The following is a 27,909-nucleotide window of genomic DNA, read 5'->3' as shown; positions in this document are numbered from 1 at the left end:
GTAAGAGTTCCATGCTGTTTCATTTTGTTTTCTTATTATTTTAATGTTTTGCATTGTATATTTTTAATATTAATATGCATTTGAATTCTCGCGAATTTATTATAATACGCTTAAAGAATCGTGCTCTGTGTCATGTTATAAGCTTATCTCAATTGCATGCGTAATTTTATAGCTTCAAACTGCGCATGAATCTGATTTCTATTATTTCACTTGATATCACAGAAAGAAGGTAAAGATATATGTAATTGTCAAAGCACGCGCGCGCGTTCGACAGTTTTGTACGGATATTCTAATAAACTTTTTTATTTTCCAGATTGGATGAGTCCATTTGACAGAGTGGTTTGCGGTGAGTACGAATTACTGCTAATTGGAATGCTTTTATACTATTATTACCATTATTTGCATTGCATATAAATATATATTATTATACATGTATTATTTGCATTATATACGTATATATTACGTATATTGCTTATATAATATATTCCATATTTCTGTGAATACTTCAAAACATTTTCCTTTAAAGTTAATTTAATTTTAAATATGATAAACAATCTTATATTAACAAACTGTACATTAAGTGATCACGTTTATATCAATTATGAAAAATAGATAACTCTTTGAAAGAGTAAAGAAAAAAGTGATCTATTTTACATTACATAAAATATAATTAAATAGATGACAATCACGAAAGAAAAAATTAATATGAGATCTACATATCTCGAGAGCTGAAAAAAGCTAAAGAAAGCGAGGAAATGACTTTTCTCAAATATAAAGTTACACTCCATATGTTAGTCACATTTCTCTCTTCAGTTCAATATATATTGAAGAGGTACTTATAGTTGTACGGAACATTGTAGCTGTTTTCTTTTCCCTTGAAAGCCATGACTTATCCTTTCCTTACGTTTCAACATTGACATTATTCAAATTCATCACTATGTATTGTATTTTTAAAATTAAAAATACAAATAGTGTTTCCTTCCGTTTGATTGTGCAATTATGATGCTGTCGTTCAGTCGTAGGTTGAATAAATGGTTAATCATCAGTTTCATCTACGATTAAAAATGATGTAATTTCAAGCGTGTCAGGGTGTCAAGGTCATCATTTGGATCATTTACGTGAATCGCGGCGCTACCGGGTGGCACACGCTAAGTTCTTACCCTATTCATTTATGTTAGTTGCGCATGCAAGAAGGACATGTATATGGGCAACTACACCTGTCGTCACTATGATAATGTTAGCCGCGAATAATCTCCATGACTATCTTTTATACAGCCACTTACGAGCCCACAATAGCGCAGTAAATACCGATTAGATAAAATTAAAACTTCAACCGACGGCTTTTATCGCGATGGTTTGTTTACATCAGGCGGATCATAATTTCAAATAGGCATTGGCGATCACTGTACGAAGTCTCCAACTGTGCAGAGAGAATGCTTATTCCGGTAGGAAATTACATTCCTATATTATACAAACAGAATATATCTATTTCTACATATATGCAATCGGTTGATAAATCAGAATATTCGTTTGCCGTTATACACGTTTATATACATTTAACTATTTCTTACTAATCATATGCTTTAATAATCTACATGTATTTCAAGTTATACCATTATAATCAAGTTGAAACTGTAATATTTTATTAAAAACAATTAACAAATTTATTATATTGTATTTTAAATTAATATTTATTACCGAATAAAATATAATGCGAAATAATGATAATTTTGGAGCGATTAAATAATAATATATGCAAAATAATAAAGAACAATAAATCAAAATGAAATATTTTAAAAATTAAAATCGTAACAGATATTATAAATTAATTAAGCTATTTGAATTAACACAAAGATGTGAATAATATGAATACGTAAATTACATTTTTTTTTAAAGGAAAGTAATTAGATATACAGACATATATCTAGATTCTACAATTCCCTTAAAAGATTAAATTAGTTTTCTAATTTTAATTAACTTTAGTTAAATTTTATTATTGTCGTAATGCATAGATATTTCGTTTCCTACACGAGAAGAAAAAATTTACGAAATAGTATATGAATGCAACACTTTATAACACTGTTATATTTATCGCATTTATTTTAAATTCAATTCATGTGCTCGTAAAGTCTCTATTTTTACTCACAACCTTATTCTTCGTTGTTTTCTTGATTCAGTATATGGTTAATACATGAATGTGCAGTGTTCTGAGATTTAGAATCAATTTTTTTAAACTTGTTCTTCAGGGTTGTCCATGCATCTCATTAAAATTTGTAACGTTCGAAGATGTATATATATATATATATAAAGTATCCTGTGATAAAAGAAAAGAATGAGAGACAGAGCCAAACAAATTTGTCTTATTTATTATTCAGTATTTCTCGAAAAACAAAAGCACATAAAAACTTTATTTATCTTTTTTGTTTTTTGAAGAAATCATTTCCTCGCCAATTGTTTTATAATGTATTGAATACTATGTGATAGATTTAATTGTAATTCGCGTTTCTTTCATACGATACGCATGAATTACGAATGCAATACCGTAATACTTATTTTTAAATACTATACTAACTGAAGAACTACTAACATCAGATATGATGATTTCAACTTTTTTTTTCATTCACATTAATAACATGTCGCGGATACAATTAAATGATTTTTTCATTTGTAACTGATGCAAGATCTTTTCGAGAACCACGATTAGTTTGCGTTTGAGAACGAAATTCCAAGACGAAAATTTTTGGGAATGTTGTTCACATTCAGCTGAAATTAAAATTACACCGGCTAACGTGACGGCGAATGTGATAACCAAGCGGAATTGTTAGCGTGGACGACCTACGAATTTCTAATCTGTCTCCGGTATACGCGAACGTATTCTGACATTGGGGGTTCAGAGGCCTGCAAATGTCTAGCTGGATTACGGTGTGTACATGGGGACTAGCAGGAGATAATGTATAATTTATAATCAGGCCGATCCGCCGACAACGGCACACCACTCTACGGGTAGAGTCCACTGCCCCAAAAGCCGCCAACCCCTCATTAGCATTCGATGATGGCTGCCGCGTCCTGCAGCGTCGGTATTATCCCATTTCATCGCCCCCGCCTCCCCTACCTGGACCTCTCTTCGTATTCTCCCGCCTCCGATCTCGTCGGTTCTTCCCGTCTCTCACGCGTAAACGTTTCCTCCCTCGCCTGAGTCGCATCAGCATCCAGCAGGTATCCAGCATTGATTGGAAAAAGAATAGTCTTCATCGAACTTTTATCCAGCAAATTTCATCCGTAATTCTGCTTTATGCTGCGATCCCGTGCACACTCTTTTCAGTTTTCCATTTTACTCGTCACCATTTCTCATTAATATCTATGCCATTAATATCTATACGTTTCTTGCCAAACACTAAACTCTGCGCGGAACGTCTAGAGTAGCTCTCTGTAAGGGAACGTATTTTGAGGCGTGCAAAATTGGAGGTTAAGTAGAAAACTAGTCGTAAAAACTAGACAATGGGGGACGCAGTCAATCGAAAAATTGAAAAATACGGGGGAGAGACAAAGATTGAAATTTTTATATTCGTCGGTACGGCGTGACCGCTTTTGACATTTACCGAGGGAAGCCAGGTTTTCAGAGACAGGTCAGGATCGTGTTGTCACAGAGATTATTGAAACTGCAGTTTTATGGGCCTTAAAAGCAGTTTAATTGCCGTTATATAAGTGTTTATACGCTGCCAGGTTTGGCCTCCGCCTGCGCCACCCCAAACGTTTATTTTATGGTCACACGGCGGCGCGTACCCCGTTATGTCGCGTGCCGAAGCCATCGCACCAGTCAAATCCTCAGGCAGGTCAGTCGATTCCAAATATCGGTGCACATTACGTTACGCGACGGCTATCCTAAAGCGATATCTTACAATGTAAGGTATTTGGAATCGGCTCATCGAGGATTAGACTGACACTTAACTTTAGAAAGGGAATTTCATTCAACAACTTTGTTTACACTTTCACATTTTATTTTGAAGGGATAATTTTAATATTACTTAATATTGGCGGATTAATATAACATTATAAAAAATTCACATTATTATGCATGATAAAAATATTGTAAAAGATATATTGTATATCTTTTGGAAATATTTCTTAAAAACATCTCAATGTGAAAGAACTTAAATAGAATACTAAAATTTCGCATTAAAAAATTTTTTATTTTTTATGATTATACATTTATATTTAAATATATATATATATGTATATTTTTTTTTTAATTATTCGCAATTTTTAAAAGAATTCAAATTTTAAATATTTACTTTTGTTATCTGCATTATGATACTGAATACAAAATTCAATGTATTCTTTTTTTATTGTCGTTTCGAATCGAAACTTTATGTGACATTTTTTTTTCTATTTTGTATTTTAACTCTTTTCAGAAATCCTCTTTTTTCACGCTTGGACTTTCACTAAACTCTTTGTCGCACGTATTGCACATTTTTTCTCATTATCGTAAAGGCAATAAGTTTTCCCTGAATCCACAGAAAGAGTATATAGCGAGACTGACGCAAGAATCAAAGATTTTGTTGTCGACGTGTGTAAATCACGATGTTTCGTGCTGAGTCAAGTGAAAGTAAAGGCTTTGACAATCGTATTTTATACGAAAGTCAACTATCGTAATAAAGAATGTCACACGTATTTTTAGTTTTCATTGATGTATTTTGTTTTTGAATTTTTATACTGGAATTTATTTAAATTAGCGCTATGTATAAATAACTAAACCAGATTTAAATAATTCAATTTCTAGTTAATTTCAAATTAATTATTCTGAATAGGCGCACATTATCACATTTATAACTTCTCGTCTTTCTTATTTTAAATAATCATTTACATATAATTTTAAAACTGCATAAATAGACGTTTAATATTAATCTAAATATTATGAAATAAATGAGATCGTAATTTAATGTAGAGAAAAAAAACCTTAATAATATTATTGTTCTAGATAATAATCGATGCATAATTCATTTTATCCATTACTATTCACATAAATCTGTAATCAAGGCTACCGATGTATATACAAAGATATATCATTGCTTAGATTTCTTGCTACAATAGATAGTTTTTATTTATGTCACGCGAACTTTATTACACGGACGTGTTCGACATTTAAAATGTTTAAAGTCTCAAGATTAGATTTTGTCTTCTATGATTATATGTACAAACAACGAGAAATGCTGTTACGAAGATAAACATTTATCCTTCATGTGAAAGTTAAATTCCAATAAAATCTACATGCGGGTTATAAAGGATGTTGTATTCGTATGTGCCTTTGTTTTCTCTGGCGACGTACAGTCTTTTTCGTAGGGATATGATCATATTTAACTATATAGTTTAATAGTGCTTTAAGTAAATGGATTATTTAAAAACTATGTAATATCTCATATATGTGTATTATGGCGAATTTGATTGGATATTAAATTATCCGATTCACTTTTTATTAATTGATCCTTTGATAGATTTGGAGATTTATTCGTTCCCTTAGCAAAAATATAAAATGATCATCAATTTACAAATTAACGATTACAAATAAAAACTTTTTTTTGTAAAAAAAATTAATTTTGAAAATACAATAGTAAAACTTTATTTTCTGTTTAATTTTAAATAGATTTATAATTTGAATATAAAATTTAAATTGATATTTAACTTGCAATAAACGACGAACTCTTTTGTCGTCAAGAAAAAGATGATTTTAAAATGGACAAAGAAAACATATGTAAAATGATTAAATTTAGAATATCTCATATATCATGCCGTGAGCGATTATCATTTATAATCTCAAAGGAAAAATCGAGATTTGTGCCACCATATTGTGTGGGGATATTGTTCGATTCGTCACCTTGCTATGATGATAATCATTTGAAAAAAGAAAAATTTATGAGCAAAACACTATTTCTCATTTTCTCTCTTTCTAATTTACGATGAGTATGTTCATCTGCATTAATCCTCCGTACGTGAAATTGGAACTTTTATGCCGTAGACTTTATAGCGCGAAAATATGTGCGAATATAGAGGAACGTCGAATATATTGTATTTTTTATATGAAGCTTTCGCGTATCATTTTTAAATTCGTGTCTATAAATAATGTTCACGATTGGCTAGAAATTTTGTTAGTTTGCATTTGATATATGATAAATACCTTTAGTGACGTTGTTTAATAAGCATCTTATACAATATAAACATTTTTCTTGTATTTAGTATTTGTAATTAAAATAAAATAGAGTATATATATATATATATATTTTTTTTTTTTTTGAAGTCTTAAAACGTTCATTTAGCAAAATGTTATTTGCAATATGTTTTCATCTTGACGATAATTCGGATTTATTGAAGTGCTTTTTTTATAGACCGATTTCCATACAAACGAGGAAAGTAGTTATTAATAACTACAAATGTATTCGAATCGGTGAATACATTTTAGGTTGTTTATGCCAAAATTATATTTCTTTACAAAGAATTAATTTGTTCAATAAATCAAGTAATAATAAAGCAGGATTGTGGTTTTTTTATAAATATATTTGTTTATATGATTGAATTTTTATAAAAATATAGGTAAATAAAAAGATATATAAAAAGTATAAATCTGCAAAAATCATTTAAATGCAAAAGATTTTGATTTATTAATAAATAAGTTAAAACAATTTTTATTTTATATTATTTTTTGTTATTTAATTTTTGTATTATTTAATTTACATGATTTGAAAAAATAGTAAATACAATTGAAAAGAATCGCAATTTTTCTGAATCGTTAATTAAAGAATGAACTATCGCTTTAATGGACTGTTATGGCGTCAAATGAAATTCTAAATAACGATATCATTATCTGCTCGAATGTCATTGTAATCTCATTAAATTATTTTAAACAAACAGTATTCAATGTGAAAGGTCGGCGATAAGTGTGCATTTACTCAACAGTAGTCGCATGAATTTGACCTAAAATTTTCACAAAATTTCATACACGACAGCATATTTATAACGTGTTGCGATATTATATTATTCAACGCAGAGATTAAAACGACGTTGTCTCAATGCTATTACTCTCATCATTCTATCCTCAAAATATTCCATTATATGGGGAAGTAGGAAAGCGGAGGATAAAAGAGTCGACATGTCTTAAAGGTGTTTCATATTTTCGCGGGAAAGCCCATACGTGCTCGACGTTGGGAGGAACGTCGTCTGCGTAGTTACGGAAATGTACGACGCTGACATACGGAACGATCTTGTCCGGACGAGGAAACGTGCTCGACGATCTCCGAGCACGGCGTAAGCTGTACAGCTACATACCGGCGAGCTCTCCGCTGAGAGAGCGTGCTCTTCAGCTTCTTCGTGTCGCGCTGTGAGGCAATGGAGAACGGCCCCCTGGCAGGCGCTATCATAACAAAATGTGGCCGTTTGCATAACATGACGACGAGCAATTCGGAAAGGTTTGACGGTGCGCGATATAGACCTTTAGCCACGGATATCCAAGGGAAGGACCGGCGAGATCGTAGACGCAGGGATGGGGGAAAAAAGAGGGACTAGTGATTGGAGACAAGGGCGAAACTTAGGGATTCGACGGTAGGGTGATGCGTTACAAAAGACTTTTGTGTAATCTATGCCACGAAGTCGCCAATGGCGCGAATGATATACGCCTTTCCTCTAATGTCACAGGCGCGACGTTGTAATTGATAGAAATCGTTATCCGAAAATTTGCATTTTAATGCGCGATTAAGTGCGTATGGTAAGTCGCACACTTGTTTGTTGACTGTACTATTTATACAACGTATAATGGGGTACTTTTGAGGGAGATTGTACATTTCATCCGACAGGATAGAATTACTGTTACGAGGCGCTAGAGTTCAATCGTTCGTAAGACGATCCGTTACCCTAAGCGATTTGTATATAATCTACGCTTTGAGCTATTTACATTCGTGAGGGGACAGTCATCTTCTGACATACCATGATAAAATGTTTCTTATAATTGTCACAGTTATCCGTAATTTTGCGATACACAATTTCTACAAGGAAATGAATGTATCTCTTGTAATCATCAATCTCGACGTAAATCGATTACATTAATGAATAAATAAATATATGCATTTGTTGTGCCTTATTTTCCTTCTAGGATGCAAGTCTTTATTTCCCATGTAATTAAGTTTTTATTGAAAATAGCGATTATGCTTTTGATAGAATGGCAATACTTTGCGTATATATATTTTTTTTTAATTCCGACGGTAGCAATTTCCAGAGACTCCATGATTGGAGGAATAGTTGGAATAGTATCATAGAACGATTCGGTTTAGATATCATACGGAGTACTTCAGCATGTTTCACAGTGCACCTTTGATATAGCTTATCACGTCTGTTATTTGCCCATAAAAACTAAAGGCTCCATTTCCAGCTTCTTTGGTGTTAATGCATATCTATACCATTCCTTTTCATTCCTGCTTATCATCCCGCTTTGAGGATTTGCGTGCGTTACATGTATCTATTTATTATAATATTAATATGTGTATTGACACACACACACACACACACACACACATCTGTTTTTATTCCCGCATCTATATATTCATGAATGATATATACTGTTTACGTTTTCTTTTGAATCTGCATCCGTATGCACGCCCATCTCGGGATGATTCCCAAATATTGCAACGGGCATTCTACCTCCTTTCTACATTCGTGTACACATTCACACATTCGCGCACTGCTTTTCCACCGTGTATAGAAGTTACTTCCATACCTTGTGCCGAGTCGGTGGCTAGCAAAAGAGAAGACGAGGAAAGAGGAGATAGGGAAAGAGAACCGGAGGGTACGCTAGGCTATAACAGGAGCTAGAATCGTTACCAGTGCTAGGAATCGAGTGCGCATGTGCGAGGAATCTCCTTTGTTCGTGTGATATGCCCAAGCTGTAGCGAAGGGCCCAAGAGGTAGAGATGAAGCACACAGAAAAATGAAAGAGTGCGTGCATCGAGCGGCAAAAGGAATGCTCGATGTTCTTGAGTTCTTTTATCTTACAGCTATTATTATTCGTATATTTGTCTAGTATGATATTATAGTTTCGTAGGCTATAGATTACTCGTAGGCATAACTAAGCGTCCAATTTCGAATAAACTAAACAAACTTCTATCTTATAAAAATCCTTAGTGAAAAAATTTGAAGGGTATACCATTGGAGATTATTAATCGAAATCATATGAGCCAGAGATCGAATTTATTAGTTGCGATGAAATTCTTGCTTTACAAAAACGATCATTAATTACACGTCTCGAGACAAATCATAAAGATGTACCTGCTACTTGCTTATCATTTGAATACATTTGAATGTAAAGGCAAATACTATTGACATAAAATCAGAATATATATTATTTCTATGTAGGTACGTTATGTGCCTTGGATGCCTTGGTTATACATGACGGTTGTCTTAGTTTCAATGGAAGTATTATAAGCTATCAGACTCAATAAAGTCAAGGATTTCTGTTGCTGGTAGTTAAATTTATTCTAATAAAAGAGAAGGTCAGCGAGAAGTATTTGTTGATTGAGTTGTCATCGGTTAAAGCCATCAGCAACAAGTCTGGCGTGATGATAATAAATATATCAAATTTAAATATGACAAGTAAGATTACGATATGTAACGTCTTTCATTAACCTTCAGGTTAAAAAACAATTTGACAGCGATTTAATATGCGCTACTAATCTATATTACTATAAAGATTCTCTTGAAATTACTAAAGGAAAAAGGAAAAAGAATGTATGGCTGAAAGAGCAAATCGCGAGAGTTTTGAAAGTTAATCATCTCAGAGCTATAAAGTCGAAAATAACTGGAAAATTTGGATGGTTCCTCGAATTTTACTTAGTATCCAGGTCGCATGACATAGGGATGGGTGGAAAAGGGTGAAAGAGGGTGCGTAACACCGGCTAATGTCGTAAAGCCGCAACGTGCTCTGATTAAACATTATGTGGATCTTAACGTTTCTCACTACGACAACACGCATATAAAGCTATATCGTCCCTAGTGAGCAATATCTTTGCCCACAATTTAAGATATAAACTTTTCGATTTATTGATATTTGCTTCGATGATAAGTAATACAAATTTTATTGTATATCTTGTTTAATGTTAACTTATATCAATGCAAAATTAACAGAATATAACATTCGTAAATTATTTTTCTCTTAGTTTTAATTTTTAGTTACTTTTAATGTACTTTGATGAAATAATATTAAATACAATTGTACATTTACTGTACATATTTTTTTTTTAGACTATTTAATTTTTTTTCATCGAGTTGCGTACATTTAACTAAGTACATGTGTCTACTTTGCGTTTCGACTTTACTAATGAGTAATAACCCTCGACATCGCGCTGTCTTTTCAGACTTATTCCGTGTCTCGTTTTGTATCTTTCGGAAGCCATAGTAGCCCAACATCGGATGTTCTAAATTGCACGGGCACGACTTTTATTAGCGGAAAGAGACAACCGTGGCATTTGCATGTAATGGCATAGGGGGTGGATTGTAGTGAAGTGTGGTAGCACAGGGAGTGTCGGAAAATATGAGAATGGTCGGAAAGGGACGCTACAGGGCGTGAGAGAGAGACAGAAAGAGAAGGAATGGTAGGGATGCAAAGGCCGTAATTAGAGCCTTAGGGGTTCTATGAGGGGTAGCTGTTCGCGCTGTTGCCCTGTCGGAGGCAGGAGTGGGGATCGTTAGTCAGAATATAGAGGGTAGCAAGTTATGAGCTTTAAGAGGGGAAAAAATGTTTGCCAACGGTATTCTAATACTTTATTCTTTATTTCAAAATTAAAATTTAATCTTGTTTTGTATTGGTCCTCACCTTCCAGATGAGATTGCGTGTATTTCGAGTCTGGCGCTTTGCCAACAAGTTTATTTTTAAGTCTGCTGCTGCCAACTGCTCTTAGAAATTCTTTGATAAAATAAATTAAATTAATATACGTGTATAGTACAATTAACACACGATACTTAATCGAATAATAAAAATTACGCGATTGCATTAAATTCTTGAAACGCGCATTGTATACTTTATTTGAATAAATTTAGCAATCGAGCAATTTGACGAACACTTATATTAGTTGTGTAGTATTATCTATATACGAGGAATAGATAGTTACTGGGGATTTCTTCGGCGTACGAATGAGTTAACGATTGTATAGAAGTTGTAAATGATATTTACACACCTCGTTCACGAGTACTCAATTATATTTACGTGCTATCTATATGCTCGTATTATACACGCGACAGTACCTACATGTCGTACAAAATTTAGCACTTTTAGGATAATAGGATTAATCAAGAATTTCAGCATCAACATCAAATTTAAAAAAATGATGTTAATATATTTTTTTATATTTTTGTGAAGGAAGAGGCTCACGTGAATATTCTATTTGATTTATATATATATATATATATATATAAAACAATCTTAGTCCATAAATTTTAAAAAGAAACAAATATCGAAAAAGCGGTGCATTAATTTTAAGCAGTTAAGATGTCCCCAACATTTTGTCAAGCGCACTGAAGTGTTTTGATTATTATTTGTCTCTATCTTCTTCGAATTTTTGCGGAAAATATGCGAATTTGCACAGCTCTCCAATTTCCAGTTCCAAGACAGTTTCTATAGGTAATATTAGCGTATGGCACGATCGTTCCGACTTCGAACTCTTATAAATTTGCCCCTCAACTTTACAATTTCGTGGAAGATTAGAGCTTTTATTGCCATGGCGGCACAGTTGGCCGCCATGTAGATACAACTCTGCACACCGTGAAAGGCGTCGCCGCGCCATGCATCTGAGCTCTCATACTCGATCTTAGGGCGGGCAAGCCTCTGGGTATTCTTCGTGTGTATAGGTACGAACACGAGCGTGCTGAGGTGTTTGCGTGTGGTAGATACGTGCCGGATAATGGGAGGCACCCTTATGGATGGCGTTTGGGTTCCACCGGGAACAATGGAGCGAACCCCCTCTTACCATCCATCCTTGTCGGAATCCTTTATTGCCGCCCGGTGTATATATACCTATATATATACATATATATATATATATATATATATATACACACGGATGCTATACTCCATATATATATATATATATATATATATATACATATATCTGCTCTCGTCCTACCAAAAACACTCCCCTCAGTGTACCTGTATACTTCACACAGTCTCCAACTAGCTGTCCAACCAATCAGGATTTAAGTCTATTGCCGACCGTGACGGACGCTACGCGTGCGCGGGCACCTGTGTATCCAACTTCCAGCCGCGATGATGGTGTTAGTATCATCTTTGTGGCTCAGATCATTTTGCATATGAACGTTTATGTACTTTTTTCACAATGAATTTGACAAATTTGCTTAACAAAAAAACTGGTTCTTTTAATAAAAATTTATATATACTTTTTTAAATTTATATATAGTGATTGTTGATCGTAAATCTTTATTAAAACTTGATAATTAATTAAAAAAAAAGTTTAAGTTGATATAAGAACCATTAATTTAATTTACTTTATTATATTTTATTTAACAAACATTTATTTTCCGTTAATAAATGTTACCTACATTAGTACTATTCAAACAATTATTTATTAAAATTTTGTACATTTTTCTCTCAGTGTAGGTATGTATATATATTGAGAAAGTTTGTCATGTGTAACTTCTCGCTGCAGAGTATTCTGGGGGACTCATATCCCGTTCTCCTCTATAGTGATAACTGGGGAAGCGATAAATCGCTTTCGTGGTGGTTAATGTCAGTGTCAGGTCGACCGCGTCGCAGCCACCGATCGGAGCACGAGGACGCTCCAGTTTCTAAATCGGCGAAAACTCTTCGAATTGTTTCGTCATATCAGTATATTAACACATACATAATATACATATATGTAAATGGCGTAGAATTTTTTTGTAACTTAAAGGAAAAAAATTTGTGTAGTCTACAATCGCAAGAAATATAATACAATTGATTTGGCACACAACATAGAATTTACAACAAAAATTACTTAATAAATAAATTAAATATTTTTATTAAAGTAATAAATAAAATAACTTTCATGAATATTTTACTTTAAGAGAAAGTTGAATTCTCGGAAATGAAATCTTTTAATTTTTTTTTTTTTATTTAATTAATAATGTATTATTTCTTATGGAAACCTTTTTAAAAGCTATTTTAAAGATTTGCAAAGATTTATTTTATAATTCTAATTGATTATGAATGATTCACTTTAATTAATTATGTGATATAAATTTATTATTGCTTATTGTTAAGTTATATTCTCTTGACTCAAATATCTATGAGTATATATAATTATCGTACATTTTAATTATGTTAGATGGGAGACCTTCCTAACTTATTATATTTAGCCACGTTACATTACTAAAATTACGAAAATTTACTAATAATGTAAGAGAACTATCACAAAAATTACTAGTGTTAAAACAGTATTCGATAAAGCAGTATAAAGATTTTAGGACTAAGAAGTGGCAGTCACTTCAAATAGACCGGACAGTCATTCATTCTGACTGGGACAAAATAGCTGGTAGAGACTGCTGCGCCGTAATAGCGGCAATAGGGCCAGGTCGTCGTAAATCTAAAGAGGCGATTAAATGTCAACCGCGCGCCTCGTGCGCGCCTCCATGCGACTTTGGTTCTTCTCGCTGAGCAGCGACATGCGATCGAAAACAATAAACCCTTTTTGACGTTTGCTTCGGTCATTCTCCATTCATGTACAGGAGAGAAATTATCAGGACGATTATCAAACGATCTTTATAATATCTATAGAATTTTTCCTTACGTGAAAAAATTATATATTAAATTATATTGAAGGTACAATATTTATTTTAACGTATAAAGATACTTTTTGATCCGATACATTTTTAATCCTTGCTTAGAAACATTATGGTATAAATTAAATAATTTATATTAAAAAAATAACATTTTTATTGAGATCGATTGCATATTAGCAATTAAAAAAATTGTATTTTAAAATGCAGTTCCTCGTATTAATTTTATTAGCTCTTTCAATCGAACATAACTTCTTCATAATTTATACATAATATAATTTCTTGATAAGCTAACGTAAGTAATGAATTAACGTATCATACAACGTTTATTTGCTTGTCTATGTTTATTTAAAGGTTTATATCATTTATAAATTGGAATAAAAAACATTAGAATTTCTTCCATAATAAAATGTAGATTTTTAGTAGTTTTTCCAGGATACTAAAAGGAATAATTTGACGATAAAATTAATGGAGCAGAAATAAAATACAATATTTCTTATGTAATGAGACCGACTAATTTCGTTCCGAAATTAGTCTAGTTAGGTAACTTGAATTTCTTCCTTCATAATTGATATATTAGCAGTGGAAATTAACATTTCAAATGGAAAAGCAATGTATCATCGATATACTCGAATAAGTAATGTCTTGGCTACAATCTACAATGTATTCAAATTGTAAAATTATTCAATTACAAGTATCAAAGCATAATCAAAACGCGTTTTATTTAAATTGGTCTTTAAATTAAAGTAGATTTAATCGGGGCCTCTTTCGTGTTGTACCGCTTACAATAATTACCTGTGAACAGCAGCTCTCATAAAATTTACATAGCACTTGCCGCGATGGTATCAGATACGTACTGGCTGTCTGGCAATAAGCATTGAGGATACACTACCTTTTTCGAAGCTGCATTGCAAAAAAAAACCCTGCGTTATCAGTTACGGAATAGAAATTATAATAGAAATTAACATAGTCCGCGAATTCTCCGCGTGTAACATTTTGCGAACGTTCACGTGAATTTCCCCATCTCTCGATATCGTCCAGATTTCAGCTATTTCAAATTTTTCACGCGACTTATGTCGCCGATAAGTGCGACAAGTTGCATCGGCAACATCGCTGGAGCTCGCAAATCGGAGCGCATGGAGGTGTGGTTTAATGAATTTCAGATAGAACAACGGTTTATCTACCGTCTGGTATAGCTGAATAATCGGCGGTCTTGAAATACAGTCTAACCGGATACCTGGCGACTGGGCGAGACATGGGTAAGAAAAGTGCGAGGATTAGCCGTATAAATCGCACCCGGAGCTGGAATCGCGACGGAACGAACGACGGAGTTATTGTAGACATTTTTCCTCCTTGGCACTTCCCATTCCTCTCGTTCCTTTACATATCTCATCCACTCTCCTTACTCTCTTTCTCTCTCTCTCTTTCGACCATTTCTTTTACATTCCACCTCTATTCCCTTCCCTTTCTTTAACATGCCTCCTATCCGGTCCTCTCCAACTCTATCGTTCTGGCAGAGGCTGCAGTGACCCGAGACGGCGATCAAGCGAGTCGTGGGTCGTGGCTACGTCGTATCTCCTCTCTCGTCCCTCTACTCCTTTCCCCCGCCCGTTCTCCTTCATCTGGCAAACTGTCTACATTTTTCACCGGCTCGAGATTTTATTTGCCCGCAGCGCCGCGAAATTAAGCCGTTTTGAGATATTTATGAATGGATCGCTGAGGGGCTCACGCATGGTCCCTCCGGCGGTCGAACAAAGAGGGGTTAGGCCGTAATGCGACATATCTAGACGCGAGGGTTTGCGATTTGCAGGTGTTGGCAATATCGCAGAATCTGTCTAACACTTTTTCGACGTACCGTCATGCTACATTTGCTCAAATTTTTGGTACTGTGGTCTAATAGATAGTCTAGAGGCTAGTTAATTTTTAGATGGGATCCAGATGATGACACTTCAGAGCGTTCTAGTGGTAGTGCGTGACTCATTAATAAGTTAGATATCCGTCCTTAGCTCGTACTTGATGCTTCGCGCGATCGAAGGAATAATACAGCTACAGTGTTAAGATTTAATGATACTGGCTCATTTACATAGTGATGACAATGTTATTGAGCGCCTAAATGAGTTGCTTCATAAACGCGAAAGCATCTGATAATATCGAATGGACACTTAATACATAATTTAATAGATTTAAGAGCATTAGTTGCTGACGGATTATTTATAAGATAAAAGTTAATAATTACATCTCATCAATTCATTTAGTTTGTGTAACGGAACGATATCAAAAAGATTTGACGAAATGTATGATAAACGTTTATTACTTTTTAAAACAAAGAATAATTCTTTAGATATCTATATAAAAAATAATGTAGGTCTACCAGATCTGGGTTCGTAGTGGTACAGACTGTTGGACATAGTCTGACAACTTCCACAATATCCACGATTGTTCCCCAAGCCCTGAGCTGCATGCTAAAACAGACCTAAAGCAGATATTAAACTTAGTATATGACCGTAATTAGACACAGGCCTGTGCCATCCATAATGGCGTATTTCTGTGCGCGCATCTCATCGCCCTTCTGTAGAATGGCAATGGATCGCTGACAATTGACTATAATTTATTTGTCTCCGAATCATTTATGACAGAACGCTCATTAACACTTTGCGAGTTTCTAGAGATAAGCGATATCAATATTTTATCCCATGCATGAATTTTTTTTTTTTTTTACTAAATTTAATTTCTACTTAAAAAGAAGCATTGACCATTTTATACACGTAAAGAAAATTATTAATTGCATTAACTGATGTTTACATTAAGTTCTTTAAAAATGTTTTGCATTTTTTATTTCAAAAAAGTAACTTTATTCATTTTGGTCAAACGAACGTCTTATTTCATGCTTCTGGTAAGCCTCTAGCTCAGCGCGGAACTTTACTCTCGTTGGATAATTCTGGCACAGCGGCATTAGTTTTCCCTGTCGAAATTATTGATAATACTCGCACACCAGCACTTCGCCGATAGGCCATATTTATGGCGAATGGAGTGGGCGCAATCAAGTTCACCCGTCTTCCAAGATCGACGGGCTCTTCTAGAGCCCGGTGGAGAGGATGCAACCAAGAGTTTTCTGGTTGCTGCTTTTGCTCCTGCGTGATATGCCGCCAGGAGGATGGAATGGTCTCCCCTCTGGGTTGCCAAGGTAACCTATGTCCCACCCTTCGGGCTTCGGTAACCACCCCGTGGCTGCAACGAATGTACGTGTGCCAAACTGAACGCACACGACCGCGCTAAAAACGGTGTTGATTCGCACCAATACAGACACGGCTGGTCCTACTACACGTACATAAAAAGCGGAATTCGTGAGTGTGGTCGCTGATTCAGGTACACGCGTACACCGCCGCGAGCTTGTGGACCGCATTGGCGAGAACGGCCATGCTGAATTCAATATCAGCATTCTCTGCATTCTCCAAGAGTTTTCTGCTCGCTCGGCCCAAAGCGATACGTATTTGATGGGTCATCCTGCATCGAGAATTGCGCTCGTGCGTGTCATTCGAGCTTCCGTTCGCTATATAGCACGAGTATCATTATGACGAAAGAAAATACGGTGCCTCTCGCTTAAATCTGTCATAGGGTAATATCCCCTTTGCTATTTGTTAATCCGATTTCTCGACATGCTATTCCGTAAGATGTAAGCGAATCACGACTACATGGCTATTACCATAACTTGAGTGTAAATTGCGATCGCTTACTAAGCCTCATAAATAGCATTACTGTTTCCTACGAAATATGGTTATGCTTTAGTTTTATTTATTTATGAATGTGATATATTTCAAGTAGTATCTACATTCTTCCTGATTACGATCCAGCAAGTTCAGGGCTAAGGATTATCAAAATGTAATTACATATCATTTTTTCACCGTTCTTTAATTTTCAATCGTAAAATCTTGCTCATTAAATCGTAGTTTTGATAAAAAACTCTCTATTTTATATAATTATTAAATAACTGAAATGCTTTCATTTATATTGATATATATATATATATATTCTTACATATACATATATATATATGTACGTTACTTTCAATGCATCTATGGCTAATTGTTGTAACTCATCCCTTTGATTTCCAACCAATATAATAATTAATTTTCTCACTTTTTTATCGTCTTGATACAATCTTCGTACTCTCGTAAAATAATCGAAAAGAAAAATCTTGCTATCTTTTATTGGTCAGTAGCACGCATTTGCTTCATCACGAGGCAATAATATAGCCACTCAGCGTCGCTCCGCGAATGATGGTATTATGGCTGTCCACTCTTTGCACACTAAAGAACCGGTTTCTTAGCGATCTTCAGAAAAGAAATGCACCTCGCTCGTGGCGACAACTGAAAGTGAAATTACTTTTGAATTGATTACGAAAATATATTCGAAATTTAGCAATGACATTACAGTGTAAAGGGACCATTTATATGTAACTATCACAGTTAAATTTGCCTCACTAGCTTTTATTTATAGTTCCCTGGTTATTTTACATTTGATTTTAATTATTATTACTGTCATTTAATTATAGCCAACGTACTGTCGTAGAGACTGTTCAAATAAATCCCGCATCGTCGCCCAAACTTTTTTTTACCTGTTCATCGGTTTTTTTTACCTGTTTTGATTTGTATCTTTGAAACCCGTAAAAAATTTAAAGTCGCCTGTATCTTTGTTTATGACATAAATTCTTGGAGAAAGTTAAACGAGTGAAGTAGCACTAGAAAGGGTTCGTTGTAACTTTCGTGAGAGCTTCCTGGGAACTTTCTATTTTTATTCATCCTTTTTTACATGTTTTAACCCTCGCAATAAGCGGCAGGTTGAAAGAACATTTTTTTCTCTTTGGAGAGAGAGAAAGCGAAGAGAGAGTTAAGATTTGTGATGGGGTGTAAAGAACACCTGAGATTATCAGTCAAAAACAAAGAGAATATCTTTATTTGAAATTATTATCGTTGGTGAGATCATTCTGTAAATAAAAAATTAATAATTAATCAAAGAATTAATCAAAGGTGTCTACGGTATAATTTTTTATTACAGAAATATATGGAATATATATATTTATATTGCCTTCTTTTAATATATATTAATATATATTAATATATATTTGTATTTTTCAATTTGTTAACATATTTTATTATTTCAGAAATACAAAAAAAAGCTTTTAGATTAAAAATAATTTTGAACATTTTTTTAATTTTAATCTAAATAAATTTGTTGCACGTTAAGATTACAATTTATCTAAGAAAAGGAGTCTAGAGACTATCGAGTGGTCTCAAAAATTAGATTTCTTAACATTTTCAGGTCCGAATGGCTGTCCGAGGCGCAGAGGTCGGCAAACATACACGCGGTTCCAAACATTGGAATTAGAAAAAGAATTTCACTTTAATCACTATCTGACGCGACGACGACGAATAGAGATCGCGCATGCACTCTGCCTGACGGAACGACAGATCAAGATCTGGTTCCAGAATCGGCGAATGAAACTGAAAAAGGAGTTGAGGGCAGTCAAAGAAATCAACGAACAAGCCAGACGCGAGCGTGAGGAGCAAGATATGATGAAGAAACAGCAGGCGGAGAAACAGGCCAAGTTACAGCAGGAGCAGCAGAGCGCCGCTCTTCAGCATCAGCAGCAGCATCACGTAAGCGGCCTGGAAAAAACGCAAAGCGATCTTCTGAAAGCAGTCAGTAAGGTACCCACATAGGATACCTTACTGAGCCGACTCTCTTTCTTTTAAGGAAGACACAAGAGACTGGAGTGGCCTGGACGAAGATTCCGAAGCGAAGTAGTTGGTAAGGTCGATCACGTAGAAGATCCTGAGTTCTCTTCCTCTCATCTTCGCACGCGAGAAACAGGTACGAAACATCTGATGCAAAGATTTTTGCGATCTTCCTTGAGTCAGTGAGCTGCTGGCTCTCAAGTAGAAGACTTAGCGGATGCAGTCATCGGTGTTTTATTTTTTATTTTTTTTTTTTTATCAAGAGGGGAAGATAGCGAGGATTTAGGAAGCCTGGAAGATGCACACAGCGCGATCTTCTCTGGGCGACCAAAATAAAGGTACGACGAATGCCTTGCTGAGTCGGTTCTTTCTTTTGTTTTTTTTTTTTAAGCAAGAAAGAAAAATAAGTAGATGTTACGATAGTAAAAACTAAAAACTCGAAACATAGAAAATGAACGCACCCCACCCCAGCTACGTACTTACTTGGCTAGCTCCTGAAGGGCGACATACGAAACCGTCTCGCACGGAGCTCAGCCTGTGACTGATTCCTAGAACGTATAATGTATATTGTTAATCGGGTGCTACACAATGAGCCATCGCGATTATCAAGCGATGAACGTATGAATTGGCGCGATACTGCCATGAGGAGCCAATAATTACATCGAGGCGGTGAGTAGACTAGTTAAATGGGCTGAAATTGAAGGATTAATGGTTATATGGGCCGACAGGATTATTAACGACGACATTTCGATTAATTCAATCGAAACCTTAAAAAAGGGAAATAAATCAAAGCTCTATAAACAAACCGGCATCCAATTGTAAGAAATCAGTGAACAAAATAAGAATTCAGCTAATCTTCGATTAATCACTTACCTTGGATGTTCGAATTTTCGTTGATTAGCTAGTTCTTGTAGGATGCATCATCGTTTTGAAGAAAAAACGATGACGCGATTTCGCGAAAATGATTTCATCATTTTTGACGTTGAAATGTTTTATCTTCAACGTCACATGAATACTTCCTTCATACGATTACTAAGCAAAATTAGAAAAGGTGTAAATTCACGACGTTTTCGTTGAAACAACGAATGTGTTTCTCGCGCGATTGCGGATTTCTAATAACTGCGATACTTCTTCTAGATATCGGTCTACAATCATAAGCAGCGGGCGTACACGATTATTTTTCCCTACGTCGTTTCTTTCGGTGAAAAAAATTCAATATATGTACGTACATTTTCTAAACAAATTAGCTAAATAATACCTATGCCGATTTTGCATATTAAAAAAATTTTTAATTCATCGAACATAAATAGGTTTATTTAAGTTTTATCTACATATGGGTTTTATAAAGACAATAGTACCTTGTTTGAAGATAAAGATCTGGTTTTATTCAAATTATATAGTGAAGCATATGTAATATAATACATGCGCTATAAAAAAACTTTTTCTTGAAAACAGCTTTTTCGGTACGCTCGGTTTCGCACAAAAAAACTTATACTCACGGATACAAGAAAAACATATAAGAGAAACATATTTATGTTTTTCAAACATTCCGATACGTCAATTCATATAAATCGCAAGAAATAAAACTTTTTGTTAATAATATAAAATAACAAATTATTTTAGAGACACAATAAAAATTTAGGGTATTTATTTTTTTACCAATGTGAGAGTAAAAGTAGTATCCTATCGTGAGCAATAAAATATCGTTGAATTCGCGAATTTTGTCGAAGAATTTTAAGAAATATAAATATTATAATGGAAAGACATAAATGATATTCATACATTGAAGAACGAGGTAACGTGCCGTGAGTATATAAACATTGGTTTTCTCAAGAATATATCTTTCCGAACGTTATTTCTTGAAAGCGTGATATAGATGGTAAATAACTGTACAATATCCTTGGCAACCACATTTTGTCAAGATTCTGACAAAGTAATTGTCTCGATTATCCTGCCGTTTCGATACACAAGAAAAAATTACATATACACAAGTACACATAACATACGGTTAATTTATTTATCATTTTGAGAAAATTAAATCATTTGACCTAAAATTGGGATAAAATGTTTTACATGCAAAATTTTATGATATAATTTCTATACCATAATTTCTATAACGCTCGATCGAAATTAGTTAAAAATTATAATTTTTGCATTTTGTAATTATTCTTTTCAACCGTATATTGGAAATTATAGACATACATAAGTGCTCGCGAGTATACACTAATTTGAATAAAAACGAGCAACAAACGAGGGAAAAAATAAGCTACACATGGATACACGCTCGTATATATGTACGAGAAACACGAACCACATTACCGGACGAGTATCTCATTCTTAGTACATTAAATACGTAATTTGGTGTCAGGGTAGACTTTTCCATAGATATAGAACCCGTTGTTGGTATTACTTACTTAGAGTTCGTAAAAAAAGGAGAAGATAAACCTGAAAGAAATAACCTCCCAAAATATATAAATTATTATCTAATTATTTTTTTCTCCTCCATATTAGTGCGATCGATGCATAGGTCTTGATTTCTTATCATAAAAGTCTTGATCAAATTTTATTTAAAGTATATAACGCTATTCTTAATATAATAACTATAAAATCGAAAATAAACATGTTGTTTAATACTGAGCAATACAATGTGTACATTTTTCATTGATTTTAGAATTATTATAAAGAAGAATAAAAAATATTATTATTTTATTATTATTTTTTTATTATTATTTGTTTAAAGAATAAGATTTCAATCTAAAGATTTATATACACATACATATACTCTTTAAAACTTATAGATTGAATTTTACTCTAAAGATTAAAATGTCACTCTTAAAAATTGAAAATTCTTTAAAATTGAAATTCTTTGAAATCTCACTTTAAGAATTGAAAATTGAGCCCGTCTTTTTCAAGAGAGTATGCATCTTTAGATTAAATTTTATTAATATATGTATATATTTATAAAATAGAATATACATAGAATCTCTGGCAATACTCACTCATCTTTAGATTAAAATCAAGACCTAAATATGACATGGATCGCCTAATAACTCTAATGACGTAAAATCATATTGTACACAATACCATATTATATATATTATTAAAAATAATAAGTATATATTATATATATATATATGGACAAAAGAAAATGAAAATCTATTGTATCTCGCATCAAAGTAGAATTTTTTTCTGATGCGGTAAAATCTTAGGATACATTTAAACAAGTACAGTATAATGAATACAGTACGTAAACTGAGGAGAAAAATATCTTGTTAATGTAATTGAATGAGAAAATAGCATAATAACGGTGAGCAGCTCCAAATAGACGTCCGTAATCAAAGCAAAAAAGCATACCTAAATAAATGGAAGAAAAAACGTATTCGTATTAATACTCTACCGCTAATTTTACCTAAACTAAAAAAAAAAAAAGTAATGCTATAAATAATATTCCCATACGTAATGTAATGATTAAGCTGCGCGTATGAGTTCGCACGTACGATGTACTCACGTATCTCCTCACATAGCGAAGTACCTACTTACATACCGTAATTGTAATAGTGTTTTAACATGTAATGTGCAAAATGAAAAAGAATGAAGTAGAACATAATATATGCGTGTGTAAGATTAAACAATTTTTGCAGAAATTAGGTTTCGAGTAAGGTAGCGAGAGCACTCGCAGAAATATGGTCGCATTTACGAATGTAATAAGCGCTGATTAAAATATTCACGGAATATACTTTAAACTACTATTCTAATTCCAGAAAATAATACAGCTTCTTAAGACAAATATAATGGTATGATTCATAAGAATGACACGATGTACGTCGAAGATAATAGTCATTTACGATTAATATAACTATTAATGAATTTATTTAATTAAATTTACAAGTTTGGACAAAGTGATATATTAAATCGATGAAGTTCGGTCCATTTTTTATTTTTACCTGCAAAGTTTTTAGTAGATAATTTTGCGAAATGTTTAATCTACAGTTACAAAAGTAAAGTTGCACTTTAATTTTTTAAATATTATTTTCATTCAAATAAGGACAAATGTTCTTGAGCGAAAGGATTCTTAACCAAAAATACATTTTTTTATTATACATCAATATGACTACTATATGTCAAGCCATATTTCGTGCTTGTGCTCGATTAACGCATATAAATATGCAAAAACATTATGGAACAACAGATCACATATTTGTATATTGGTTCCGCTCCACGTATCTGTGTTAACAGTACACAACGTAATTATTGTATATTTTGTGGCCGTAGCCCAAGGATCTTTCGGTTGTTCTGTCGGAATGCCAAAAAACGAAGAAATACGATCGCGCCTAAACTCCGGCTCATTGTATACGGAACAAAAAAAAAAGAAATAATATCGTGGAATCGAAAAATGAGAGAGAGACGCACGTGACGCGGTTAGCCCCGAGAATCGGTGTATCTATTTGTAGAAAAGTTTTATAGACCCATGACTCTATTTACGAACTATTATTATTATATTATTATTATTATCATTATCATCATCATCACTATTAATTATTATTTTGATTTTGTTTTAAAAATTGACCTGTCAAGTCCACCACGTAGTTTCAAATCTACATGGCGGATGTGCGGAGTATTATAATATTATATTATTATTATTATTATTATTATTATTAAATATGAATTATTATTGCTTAGTTATGTTTTGATGTTATTGCTACACACACCATTAATTATTAAGTGACATGGCAGCAGCAAGTACTGCGACGATGGCGGCGCCGATACGTCCGACAAATTAGAGATATACGTAATGCGTAATAATAATTATTATTAAACTTAGTCCGAAGAATTTGTACAGTATGGGGCGATGAGATTTATGGCGGCCGTGTTAGTTTCTATTTACGATATACATTAAGTCCTTAATTCTAGCGAGGCGGTGTATGACGAATAAAAGGGATGGCATCGAGTCGCATCGATTTTTGACGCGCATACGTCAGATATCGACCATAGTGTTGGACTTGAGAAATGGATCGACGATGAGGATTAGCGATTTTTCTTACGCCATTACGCATTTCTCTTCCGAAAAAGCCTTGAATAAAAAAAATCTTAAAAACAACGTTAATGAGTCGTGTGTGATTGTATTACTTTATTTGAGGAAAAGTTTCAGGAAATTTCAATAAACATTGTTGGCGGAATTTTTACGAGCGTTGTAAGTGCTGACTTTATAATTTTACAATGGGTATACGAGTAACTTTAAAACAAAAACAATCAACTTGTTTGGAAATTGGCATCACAGCTACGTAAGAGATACTCGTAGAAAGTGTACTGTTATCTATTTAATTCGTGATTTTTTAAATTACGCGAATTAGACTGCATCTGATGTATCCTAATCAACGAGATCCCTTCTCGAATCTTTCGCATGGATCGGAAGAGTGTAGAGAGAGAGAGAGAGAGAGAGAGAGAGAGAGAGAGAGAGATAAGGCGGAAATTTTAGAGTAAAAATTGTGCGGGCGCCGTCCACATATGAAGCTTTCTCTTGGCTTATATCTAAGCTAGCTGCAGCAACTCTATATGATTATAGAATATTATTCCAAATAACTGACGCATAATCATATCATATAACGTTCATAATGCTTCCCCATCCTCTTCTCTTTTCTCCGTATCCCTTCAATCTATCCTCCTCCTATTCCCTTTTCCCTTCCGCTTCTACCTCTCTGTCATTTATATACTCGCTCTAATCTTATCATTATCGTAGATGTGTACTATATCGAATCGATAGTACCGATTAGTATAGTTACTGAAACGTTAAAAAAAGGAAACACATAATACGTTAGTAGTACAACATTGCCCGACTTGCCAAACTCGCATACATGTCTTTCTTGAATTCGCGTGGCCACGGCCGGTTCTTCGACGTTAAAGCAAAAATATTTATTGAAGCAAACCCCTTCCAATTTCCACTTCCCAACCCCCGCGCGAGGACTTCTCTTATCCGAATTAATAAGTATAGAACACTAGAGTGTGGCTCAAACATTGGTTAAACGATGTAGTAACATTTAATGTGCGCGTATGAGTAGTGGAAGAGGTTTTGTTTGAATAAAAAGAAGGATTGCATGTAGACATAGATGCGAAAGTAATGATTGAACAAGGTGAGAGAAAGAGAGAAAGAAAGAATGTGTGTGTGTGTGCGTGTGTATGTGTGAGGAGACCGAGAGCATGAAATATTCAGCATAAATCACATCGTATTATTTTAAGCAAATGCGAATCTATTGGCAAAATTGAAATTGATTATACCTGTTCCATTCTCTTCGCGATAAGCGTCGCGTATTGATTAAAAGAAGAAAAAAAAAAGATTGTTTATAAAACAAATATAGCCGAATGTTCCGTCTGACGGAACATAAGATTGATATGAGAAAAAAATTGTTTGTTATATTTTCTTTATCTATAGATGTCATTGTTTATTTATGAGCTGTTTATTTTACGTATTTTTTTCGTATATTTGTTTTTGTTAATGTGAAAAGAAAGGTACTGACGAATTTTTTTTTAATGATAGCGTAGTGTGAATATTTGCTTATCTTCTCTATTGTTTCGATGTGTATTTTTTTATATAGGTATATTATGTAGATTTTTAATATTCTGTACTCGAAGATGATGATGCCGTTGCGTACCGCAATTTCTAAGTTAACGACTTCGTTTAAATATCTCGCGAATGCCGAAAAAGGAAACTAATTCTAGTCTTCTTGTTTGGCAAATGGAACGCTGATGATTGGTACGGAATAATCTCGTCCTTCGCGCAACTGGTTGTATTATACTTATTGCATTTGTCCATTCGACCTGTGTGTACTAGTTTAACATGTGTCCGGCTAGCGTGAACACAAATCTGGACACTTGAGGTTGGAATCGACTGTGAGTATACAAAAATTAACTGTTAAAACTGATTGCTATTTGTGAAATTTAAATAACATCAAACGATGTTGAACATATTTAAAATGTTTCTGTTCGCAAGATGTGTTGATTGTCTTTGTTGTTATTTTTGATAATTGTTTGCCATTGACGTTGCTCACAACTGATTCCGTAAATTGATAAACTAATCAATTTTATATACACATTAAATGTTATTTTTTTGTTGTGGCAGCTTTTTTAATAATTTTCCTTATGACAGCGCGTTTCGCATATATAATATAGTTTCCTCTGTTTCGCGCTTGTTATAACTTGGTGAAACTTGGATACAATGCAAAATGCTCTTCATTGTTTGTCTAAACAGAGCAAAGATCTTCTTATTTTTTATTGGAAGTCATGCGTGAAAAGTTTACGCAGATATTTTTTACGCAACATTTCATTGCTTTTCCTGTTACCGAACGCTTTGATTAAAAAAAAAATTTTTCAAAGTTGTTGACATAAAATCAAGAGTTATGTCTAACGGACACTTGTTCTGCCCCGATTGTTTGGTTAAGTGTTGTTTATTGTTTAAATATGATGCCGACATTGTACTTTGTACAACGAAAGCAACAAGACCGGGCCTGTGCACATTTTTATTATCAATATCGATGGAAATTGAATAATAAAAATATTCATTTCCGAGATTCTGCAATTTCTTTGCTCAAAGTTAAAGCCTATTTAACGCAATCTCTTTCTTTCGTGATGTCACGCGATAGTATTGCGAAACTCCATAAGTAAGAAAAGTTAATTATTAATTCTAATTTAACTCGAGTTTCTTTTTCGCTTATATTCTCTTACTGAAATAATCTAGGTGCAGAATTTAATCTTTTAATTTTGCGTCTATCGAATGGATGGAAAGCCGTTTATTACTTCAACATTACTTCAACAATTCTCGATGTAAATATTAAACACCATAACATTAACATCGCCCAATGAATGAAGAGCCGCAAGAGAAAATTAATTAAGACGAATGAATCCGCGGGTCTTAACGTATCGATGATACCCAATTAACGTAATAATGTAACGATAAGCGAGCGTAGCTGTCCTTCAATACTTACCTACCAACCACGTTAAGTAATAAGAGTAACGGAATAATGGAGTCTCATGTCTTTTGACTATTAATGATTAGTATTATACCGTACGACGAGAGCTGGTGATGAGATTGACGACGATGATGATAACGATGATGATGGCGAGTGTGGTGGTAATTCATTGACAATGAATGTAAATGTATCCATTTTCAAAACTTGATGTAGAATTATATTCGTAAGCTATCTATGATATTACAAACGAAATAAAAACATATAGTAAATTATAGATGCTTATTTTATTCCTGTAATTATAAATGCTTCTTTTATTCCTGTAATAAAATTCTTACCATTTTATTGTTACTTTCTTTATCGTACATATAATCCGTTTAAACCATTTCATGTAAGAAGTATTTAAAAAAAAA

The 27,909-nt window shown here is 33.7% G+C and overlaps 2 protein-coding genes across 13 annotated transcripts in view; both read left to right on the top strand.

Moving 5' to 3' along the window:
- Positions 1 to 27,771, top strand: part of LOC105147184 (homeobox protein abdominal-A homolog) — a 34,086-nt gene extending 6,315 nt beyond the window's left edge. The window contains exons 2-5 of one of the 3 annotated variants that reach the window (XR_846281.2): positions 314 to 346; positions 19,123 to 19,460; positions 19,558 to 19,674; positions 19,802 to 27,771. Coding sequence is in view for 2 of the 3 variants with exons in the window: in XM_011058036.2 (XP_011056338.1) it covers positions 314 to 346; positions 19,123 to 19,523 (434 nt within the window). In the remaining variant the exon portion in view is untranslated. Of the gene's footprint in view, positions 1 to 313; positions 347 to 19,122 lie in introns of all 3 variants that reach the window. The other 2 variants (XM_011058037.2, XM_011058036.2) reach the window with 2 other exon arrangements.
- Ubx (ultrabithorax) overlaps positions 1 to 27,909 on the top strand; it is a 388,698-nt gene that overhangs the window by 166,416 nt on the left and 194,373 nt on the right. The window lies entirely within an intron of this gene.

Source organism: Acromyrmex echinatior, chromosome 2 (assembly GCF_024713525.1).
Source record: "Acromyrmex echinatior isolate Ae372 chromosome 2, ASM2471352v2, whole genome shotgun sequence".
Lineage (NCBI taxonomy): Eukaryota > Metazoa > Arthropoda > Insecta > Hymenoptera > Formicidae > Acromyrmex > Acromyrmex echinatior.
The sequence above is the reverse complement of the archived record's forward strand: the minus strand, read 5'-3'. Positions and strand labels throughout refer to the sequence as shown.